Source organism: Saccoglossus kowalevskii, chromosome 3 (genome assembly GCF_978046115.1).
Source record: "Saccoglossus kowalevskii chromosome 3, keSacKowa6.1, whole genome shotgun sequence".
Taxonomy (NCBI): Eukaryota; Metazoa; Hemichordata; class Enteropneusta; family Harrimaniidae; genus Saccoglossus; species Saccoglossus kowalevskii.
Window position 1 is genome coordinate 14303977 of NC_140643.1, and position 9641 is coordinate 14313617.

General features: G+C 33.1%; 1 protein-coding gene across 1 annotated transcript; it reads right to left on the reverse strand.

Annotated features, from left to right (window-relative positions):
- Positions 1-881: 881 nt before the first annotated feature.
- On the reverse strand, positions 882-9467 carry LOC102805460 (uncharacterized). Its single transcript, XM_085496794.1, has 6 exons — positions 9337-9467; positions 6586-6650; positions 5749-5950; positions 4226-4345; positions 2835-3008; positions 882-2515 (listed from the first exon to the last, which is right to left on the reverse strand). The coding sequence occupies exons 2-6, from the start codon at positions 6613-6615 to the stop codon at positions 2229-2231; spliced, it is 813 nt and encodes a 270-aa protein (XP_085352920.1). The 5' UTR covers positions 6616-6650; positions 9337-9467; the 3' UTR covers positions 882-2228.
- Positions 9468-9641: the final 174 nt, after the last annotated feature.

A 9641-nucleotide genomic window follows, 5' to 3' on the forward strand; every position in this document is an offset into this window, starting at 1 on the left:
TTCCAGTCCTCTATGCTTCACCAAGCAATGCTGATGTATAATAGCTTTATGACACAAACCCTTCGTTGCAAATCAGGCAACTACATAAATTATGTAGCTGAACTAATTACAGCACAAACACTATAAATTACAGAAATATTATTCAACATTTGACTGTTATTGTGATACTGTAAAAGCATCAACTATTTGCCAAACTCACTGATATAAACATTATGTAAAACTGCAATTGAACCAATTGATTGACCAAATAAAATAGTAAAATTTAATACCAGTGAAAATGAATGCTTTCACAGTACTTGCTAAATTCATAAGTATTTGTAGGTAAATATTTGAACACTACAAACCATTGTGTACAAACTAAGAATGATTTAACTTAATCACCCCCAAGTTGCAGGTTAATAATTACCCAGTGTTTCTTTAAAATATTAATTTGGAAACCCCGTACATTCCCAGAACAAGGAACTGGTGTCAATGAATAACTTGAGCCATCAAATACAGAGGACATGACCACCCACCTACACTTTGAAAATTATTTAACTAGTATTCTACCTAACTGGGATGCATTTCTAGGTAAAGCGAGGGCAGTTTAAAGCACTGTTATCTAATTACGGATTTCATAATTTGAATTAAATTCACAGTATAGTGCAAATATAAACTGAATCCCAGTTAAGGTCACTGGAGTTCAGACAAGACTTGAAAAGAAATGGCTAGATTTGATTCAGAATATACATAATATTTGCAATCATCACATTTGTGGAGCGAAGTTATAGATACTGGAAAAAACACTACAGTGATAACAGCACAGAACCTTGATCATAGATATTTTCATGAACTACTTCTACACCCCCCCCCCCAAATAACAAAACAAAACAAATACAGACTGAAGTGAAGGAGAATCTTTAATTTGATTTCCTGTTTAAAAAATATCTTGATTTGTCACAGCATTTTTAAAGTCAAACTTAATGGCATACATACACTTCCATCTATGTTACTGATGTAACTATGGTACAAAAATATCTAATATTAACATACAAATAAAAACTATTAACAAAATAATGGCAGACATGATATGTATTAAAAGTGTCCTGGCAGTAACAATAATTCCTCTCCTTGAACAGAAAAGCCTCTGCAAATGATTTTTACATGAAAAATAAACTGAACCCAAATTCTCTCCCACAAATAATACCGGTAGTACACAAATTATATGATTGAAAATACAAAAGTCTTCAAGTTAACCCCCCCCCCCCCACACACACACACACCTAACTCAACCAGGACTTTAATTTTGATTACAAATCTTATTAAAAAATTGTCCCACATCAAGAAGTAAGAAAATATTCAACAACATTCTATATCTAAAAATTACAACTTTGGTTTATTTTAAAACTATACTATTAAAATGTATAGTCTCTTTTTCATTCTATTTATATAATAATGATCATTTAATTTTGTTTTCTTCTCTTTAAATTAAAGGAGAAGTGTCATGATGCTTTGCAATCAGTTTGAAGCACTTAAAATCTCAGGAAAACAATTTTTGTTTTTTTGGCAGAACAAACTTTAATAAAATACTTAATATGGCAATTTTTGTAGACAGATTAATTTTTTGATTGTTATCGGTATGTATCTTTTCATTATCTTGCTATATATACAAATTTTAGGGTCCCCCAAAAAATTATTCCTCTCTTGAAAGCTGAGAAACTACATGATTAGGATACCAACCTACAAAATACTGTTGAAACCTTTTTTTTGAAACTGGAAAAAATTCCCCTGAAACATGCAAATTTGATCAACACATTACTTTTTTGCTCATGAATAAACCATCAGGTTGAAAACAATTTTTTACGGGACTGGATTTAGTTTGCTGATTAAATGTCAAGTTAAAAATAAAGTATTCTACAGTAATGGCCGTCTTTGCTTTAAAAAATCTTAAATAAAGGGATACACTGAAAAGTAGAAAAATACAGTAACAATTTATCCTTTTCTACTACTTGGAACGTACATGATTCTTAAAAATGCTAAAACTATTTAAAACAGAAAATGGCCAAAAAAAACAACAACCGTTTAATAGACATAAATAAACCATCACCTCAATAAATAAAATACAATGCACAAGACCTGTTGTACGTTTTTTTTTTCATTTTCTTTTCTTCTATACTACCTCTACATATTATTAACTCAGTGAAATGAAACTCAAAGTCATGGCCAGCCATAGAGATGTTGCTGTCACTTCAGATCCATGGCTGCGTACTTAGTTCCTTGACTACAAGATTAAGTCGGCAGTCCTTGAGGGCAGTGATTAGCATTTCTTTAGTGCATTGCTCAGGCTCACTCGTCTCCCATACTATTAGGCTCCTGTATGCTTGTTCCTTGAGGTTGCCGCGGTGCATTTCTTCAATCTGGAATATCTCTGCTTCTATCAGGTCATCTGGCAAGATCGGCAACTCTCGAGCTAGATTTTTCCACTGCAGGGGGATCCTTTCCGACACAAAGCGAAATATCTTTTTCATGCTTGGTCCTGTGAATTATATCATTATTAATCACAGAAATGAACTACACTTGGGTCAGGATTCATGCAGGTCTCAGTTCATTAAATTTAACATGAATTTTTTACCATTTTTTTGTGAACTTGAGGCAAAAACTTTGATTTCTAATTTCGCACTGCTATGCATGTTACTGCACATATATGCAATGCATTGTGGGAGGGAATTTGACATTGCATATAATGGAAAACTATCACACTGAAAACTGACTATTAAAATTCGAATGGCTAATTGTTGGGTCTATTAAGTGTAGCCACCCAACTCTATTTAGTTGCTTAGAGTCCAAAAACCCACCTGTTGATGTCTGTCTGGTATACGGAGGAGCTGTGGAACTATGTGGCGGTGCTGTTGAACAAGACGGCCCTGTGTCTGGTTCATCAGTTGGAAAAGCACCGTCCACTGAATCAGTGGCATCGACACCAGGCAAGGAGTTCATTATAGAGGAACTCTGTTCTGCATTGGCATTCACTGAATTGAAATAAAAACAAACATTTTAATGATCATAATTTTTGCATTAGAAGTAAGAAATAAAACATGCATTTATGTACAATATCAGGTGCTATAAATATATAACATGATGTATAATAATGAATATATAAAATTTGAATATAATCAGTCAAAGCATTTAAGAGATTAAGCATTTAAGCTCTAGAAGCCCAATCATTAAAACAAAATGGTCAGCCATTTTGAATCTGATTTGAAAAATAAATGATGTGCATCAGAAACCTGTAATGTATAATATATGTACGAAGTTTGAACAAAATCCATCTATAAATGCTAGAAATGCTTGATATTTGATGATTTTTTTAGCACAAAAATGGCGACCATTCGGCCATTTTGAATAGGATCGTCAAACCAATATATCTGTCTATCTATGACATGATGTATAATGAATATTTAAAATTTGAACATAATCAGTGAAAGCAAGTCAGACATATGGCACAAGAACCACATTAATTAAAACAAAATGGCCACCAGTCGGCCATCTTGAATCAGATTGTAAAACAAAAAGATGTGCATCAAGGTCATATAATGTCTAACGTATATATCAAGTTTGAACAAAATCCATCTGTAAACAGCCGAGTAATGCTTAATTTTTATGATTTTTAGAACAAAAATGGCCGCCATTCGGCCATCTTGAATCAGACCGTGAAACAAATTGATGTGCATATGTATAATATCATGTATGATGTATGTGTGAAGTTTGATTGTGATTGGTCCAGGCATTACAGGTCCGGACGCACGCAAGGAAGCACAGATGCAAAGAGCTCAAGTCCTTGTTTTCGGACTGTCCGAACGTAGACTAAAAAGTATATAGTATCCTACGCGATAATTTTTTTATGTCTAGAAGTTTTAACAAATTGTTAATAATTTCAGTGTGTTTTTACTTAAGAACCGTTTTTATTATGGTTTATGGAAACCACTGCTAAGTGGCATAATGTGCATACTATTTTACCATTTTTCTCAAAAAACAAATTGACAGTGACCCAAAAAAGTTCACATATGTTGACTAATAGTAAGACAATTAATTGTAGACAGATTTTAACACAAAATATTATCATTGCTATTGTAATTTTTATGTGTAAAGTTGAAACACTCGGTCAGGAAATGAGAAATGGTATTCCAATGAAATAAACTGTAGGCATTATCACTACTCGTCTGAAGAACAGAATCACAGTACTTACGATTGATTGTGCAGCCTGGTCCGGCTATAACTACTGTATGATTACTACCATCTACCTTGCAGTCATTTGAATTACCCTGAGCTGAAAGTGCTTGGTTTAACAGTTCTTCAGTTTCACTTTCTACCAGAAATGAAAAAAGAAAAAAACATCCTGTAAACAATATCTGTTCTGAAAGCCATGCACAGAAGGCTCTTGCAGAACACTTAACCATCAACTGATCTAAATCCCAGCTCAATACACAGTTTCTAAACAATTTTGGAGGTTCTGTTGGCTAATGTAGTTTGCCATATTCTAGTTACAAACAAGAAAGCCACTATGTGCGTGGGGGATAAATGACAGTTTTAATAATTTGCCATATGAACATGAATACATAAATGGTAGAATATATTTTCATGCGAGAAATCATCTGCACACAATGTTGGTAAAAGTCACACACACACACATGGGTTATATCGGTTTAAAGTTTGTTATATATATTACCAGAGGTACATTACTTGGGGTTTGCAACTACGATGACATGATACCAAGATCCCGTTCCAATCTCGCTCTCGCATAAGCGTTCCAACTCAGAAAAACTAGGATACTGGGATGTCCAGGTGGATAACGATAACTATATTTTCTGTACATTTTCGATGTATTACATTTTTTCACTATGAATGTGGTAATATGTATTAAAACATGTTTCATTGTTTTATTACAAACCGCCTATGTCATGTCAGAAGGTCGTAGCATCAGTCACGCTATCTACGAGATGAGACTTGAATGACATGATGTCACCATACAGTACTATGCGCGTTGCAAACCCCAAGAAATGTACCTCTGATACTGGTATTACTTATATCTTTGAGGCTAACGGCAATTGGCACAATTTACTGCGGGTGCAAACAAGATTCATACGCCAACGAATAACTCACAACTCAATTCCATTAACTTCCCTCAGACGATTAAGAGACCATAAATAAGATTCGTACGAATAACTTATAATTTCCTCTGTATAGTCACAACAACTTTGCAATATGAAAACAGACAACTAAGCAGCAGTATGTACCTCGACAACAATTACCAGGAGAAACAAGAATGTCATAACATATAGCAAATCTTTTACATAAAATTAGATCATTTGATTGTGCCAATAAGACAGTTCATGATCGCTGTATTGTAATGTTTATAGGGACTATCAAGTTTGTTCACTCCACGTACAAACCATTCCCATATTATACGCGCTGTATAAAATCAATTTTATTGTTTTACTAGTTTGCAGTCTGCATGCACTGAAAATGTAGGTACTGTAAACCATTTAATTTAAATGACTGGATGATTTTATAGCATTTGTCAGGACAACATTTTGTGAAAGCAGGGAACTTTTCACTGGTAAAGTGAATTGTTCAGTCACAGAATTTGAGTAGTTTACAGGTTTCATGGTCCATGGAAAACCATTGACGTAATATATACAAGAAAATGCATGTTGCATATTTCATTTATTGTTCTTTTTACAGTGCTAACTCTACAAAAACAAAACAAACCTGTTCTTGATTTTTTCAAAGCTACATGACTTTGATTTGATTCAGTTTCCATGCACTGTGATGAGCTTCGTTTCTGAGACATTCCACATCGACACTCTCCCCTCATAGGCTCCAGTTGGCCATTTTGTTTATCCTGTAGAGGGGAGTAAACCTTGCGTATTTCATCCCTCATGCTTTTAGATTCATCATTGGGTCCATTGCTCTAAAAATAAATGTAAAAAATTGACGCAAACCATAAAGTTTAATGTATGGAATGAGTCATTTTTAAAACTGAGGTTAAATCCAAGTTCTTTTTTTGCAATTGACAATTACTAAAGAGCAGTGTTTCATTTTGCATAGTAGGGCATTCAGCTTTATTTCAACAATAAGCAGGAACACGAGTCAAAACCCTTCTCACCTGCTGCTACAACAAATTCAATGACAAAATGATCATACTTCAAAATTGGAGAAAAATACATCATGTACTGAATTCTCAGCAATCAATGTTTGATCAGTCATGCCAAGAAACTGTTTTTGCCTTGGGGAGCATTCACGTAAGAAAAATATAAAAGATGCAACTCTCAAATCAGGTCTAATTTTAAAATAAGTAGATCACTGGAAATGCCATCTATTTTACCCTAAACAACTTTTTTGCCTGAAAATGAACTCATTTTTACCCAAAACTGACTTTTTCACTTCCTCAAACCAGCGTTTTTTTTGTGTGAGTGTTTTTGGATAATTTTTCAGTGTAATTGCTGTCCACACAAATATGGCGACTTTTGAAGGCATTGTCATGAAAGGTGTTAAAACAAGAAATAAAATTTAAATTTATATATGTTTACAAAATATAAATCTTACCCTAGTGAAATCCACTTCATCTGTTCCCATTATATGAAGAGACTAAAAAAGTGGTAGTGTTGTAGCTGTAATAAAAAAATGCAAAAGTTGATATGCATGCAATGGTCAAAATTGTAGCACAAGAGTGGCTCCCTAATTTCAATCCTTAATTCTACCCCTGACATGCATGTTAACAAGACACAAAAAATAAATCAGTGAAAGGAGCCCCAAAATTGGAGTATAGTGCGTAAAGTATTGAATCCAATATATCCACTTTAAATCGTGTACATATTACATAGAACACATATGATATGTTTTTTACCAAAACAGAAGACTGTTCCATTTGGGTTTAACTCGTCAATATTGACAATTTGAAACCCTACCATAAGTCTAACCTTAAGTCTCCCCCAAATTCAATTTGGGAGTGCTGGAGGGTAGTGGTTGGGTTATACTTAGTAGTTAGAGTGGGGGTACAAAAGAAACTGCAATCATTGTTATTTACAATTTAAATCTACCTAAAGCTGACCATGAACGTTTTTAAAAATACATATTTAAAACTTTTAATCCTCATGGACTAATGAATATTTATGTGACGCATTACCCAGAAATTAATATAAACATTTAGACTTAGGGTCTATGCTGTTTGCATGCAAATACTTGCTTAACATGAAATTTTGATAGATCATTCTGGCTTCAAAATGAATTTCAATAGAATATATCCATGAATTTCAAAAACAGCGCAAATCTATGTCAGGTTGTAGGTGAAGTTTTCAAAAAAAATATGTGGATATATCCAAATTTAATCCATTAGGATTTAAATCTTCAATATTGACAAGAGATTTTTAATAATGCCAGACAACAAAAGCTGACCATGCTAAATATGAACTGACGTTAAACCACAAAATAAACAAAACAATTGCATTACAACACAGTTCTTCAACACTGCTATATGCAAAAACAGTGAGTAAGGTGAGAAATCTGTTACGATATAGCAAAAATCAGTTATTTGATACATTTTGTTTGATTTAGATATTTATATATTCATTATTGTCTAACTCTCAACTATGACTACCACATCATGTTTATTGTAGCTAATTACTTGTAAATAGAATTGGTATTATTTTAAAAATATTTGAGAAACATTTTTGTACCAGCATCAGCAATAACACTCGAGGTTCAAGCACCACCAGTGGTATTGTACCTGAATATCAGAGTCTAGTAATCAGGTTTTATTACTAACTTATCCAATATACAACTGTTTATTCAGATAATATGCATCCATCCATAGATTTATATTTGTGTTACGATTTATCAAGCTACAATGTATATGCATAAATGTATGTTACTTTTGTTCTACAAGATATTTTGTTTAAATTGATTTTCTAATCTTAAAAATCTCACAAACACAACTCTTCTCATTCTTGCAACAGACTATAATGCTTATCATGAAACTACAACCCTGGTTTTTATAGTGTTGTACATCCATACACGGAAATGAAATTTCCAAATTTCAAGCCCGGACTTGCCAATATTGACATGCTTGGTAATGTGTAAATGTACAAAGGCAATATGTATTGATTATTGATACATAACAAAGGGGAGGGCAGCTGCCAGGTCTATTTATAGTAGTGATTCAACTTCACCAGGGTTCTACCGTAGCTATATACTGTCTATGGTTCTACAATGAGTTTAAATCACAAAAATGCTACCGACACCAGTAAATTTATTGTTGATATTGATCTTATGACGAGATAGAAGCAGAAATTTAATCCTCTTATACTGGTGCATCTTTTCCATAATAGTTTCAAAACTTAAAAAGAAATCTGGCATATTCTTGTCACAATATATAATAACTAGTACATAATTTACTTAGTCACTTAACATTCATTGCAATGGATAGTGATAGATACAATGCACAAAAACACCGACAAGAAAAACAAAAGCATGTCAAAAATAAATGAAAAAGTCATGACAAGAAAATCCAAGAATTGGGAAGATATTACTATTTTGTTTTCAAAACAGTGAGCTATATTGGAATACTGCTTTTTTGTTCATAGTAAAACAGATTCTCAAATATAATTATTGACCAACAAGTACTGACATAGAATTATTTTATTGTTCAAGATAAAGCTGAATTGGTCATCATGGTTTATTTTGATTGAAATTTGTGGATATTTTCTCTGCTTCCATAAAAAGAATGTTTCATTGTTATGCCTAAACAGCACAAAATGTTGTTACATTGATTTGTGTTCAATGTACATATAAATAAATAAACTAAAAGCATAGTATATAGCTACAAATCTATTTACAGAGTTTACCTAAATTAGATAAATATACACTGTTTTTCTCAACAATTGATAATGCAGCAACAGCATGGACGGCAAGCATTGAAGAACACACGCACACCCCCAACACATGCGAGATCAGTTTTACCGCAAATAATACTGCTATTAGAAGTGCTACAATCACCTACACACTGTTGACCACAGTGTACACTAGTAAAATTGCATATACGGCGACATTATCATTACATAAATCTCTGCCTATCACATTTACACCACGCCAAATCAGACAAAGATCAAGTTATCACGCTAGACACTCTGACCATGCAAAAAATCAGAAAATGAATTGAAATACACGGGCGGGAAACAAATGCGAATTCAAAATATTTGAAAGTTCCAACGACAGTTTATAATTTTCTAACAAAATGCAACATGAACAGACTAAAACTTTGCAGAATATAGCTGAAAATTGCCACCAAAGCGTCCTTACCTTTTTTTGCCGCGAAAGTTGGGCTTTAAATGGCATTTAATATACATCAACACGGACAAGTTCCGACACGAAAAATAAGCCTGCCATGTTGAAAGGTGACAAATGCGAGCAGGGATATAATTTGCATACAGCTGTGTACCATGGTAATTTGTTGCTGAGATTAATGATATACAGTAAATCAAGAAAGTGTGAAGTAGTTATATATGCATTAAATTATAGAAATAATTTCTCTAAAAAAAAGAAAACACTAGATAATCACGGAAAATTATAATTTTAAAAATATGAATGTCGAACGAGGATGGGGA

What these genes read in the sequence shown, in the direction of transcription:
- LOC102805460 (XM_085496794.1), bottom strand. Translation starts at nt 6,615, where the DNA reads ATGGGAACAGATGAAGTGGATTTCACTAGG. An exon ending in TTTGAAAAAATCAAGAACAG is followed by an intron (nt 4,346 to 5,748) that starts GTTTGTTTTGTT and finishes CATTTCTGGTAG; the next exon opens with AAAGTGAAACTGAAGAACTG. An exon ending in TACCAGACAGACATCAACAG is followed by an intron (nt 2,516 to 2,834) that starts GTGGGTTTTTGG and finishes TATAATTCACAG; the next exon opens with GACCAAGCATGAAAAAGATA.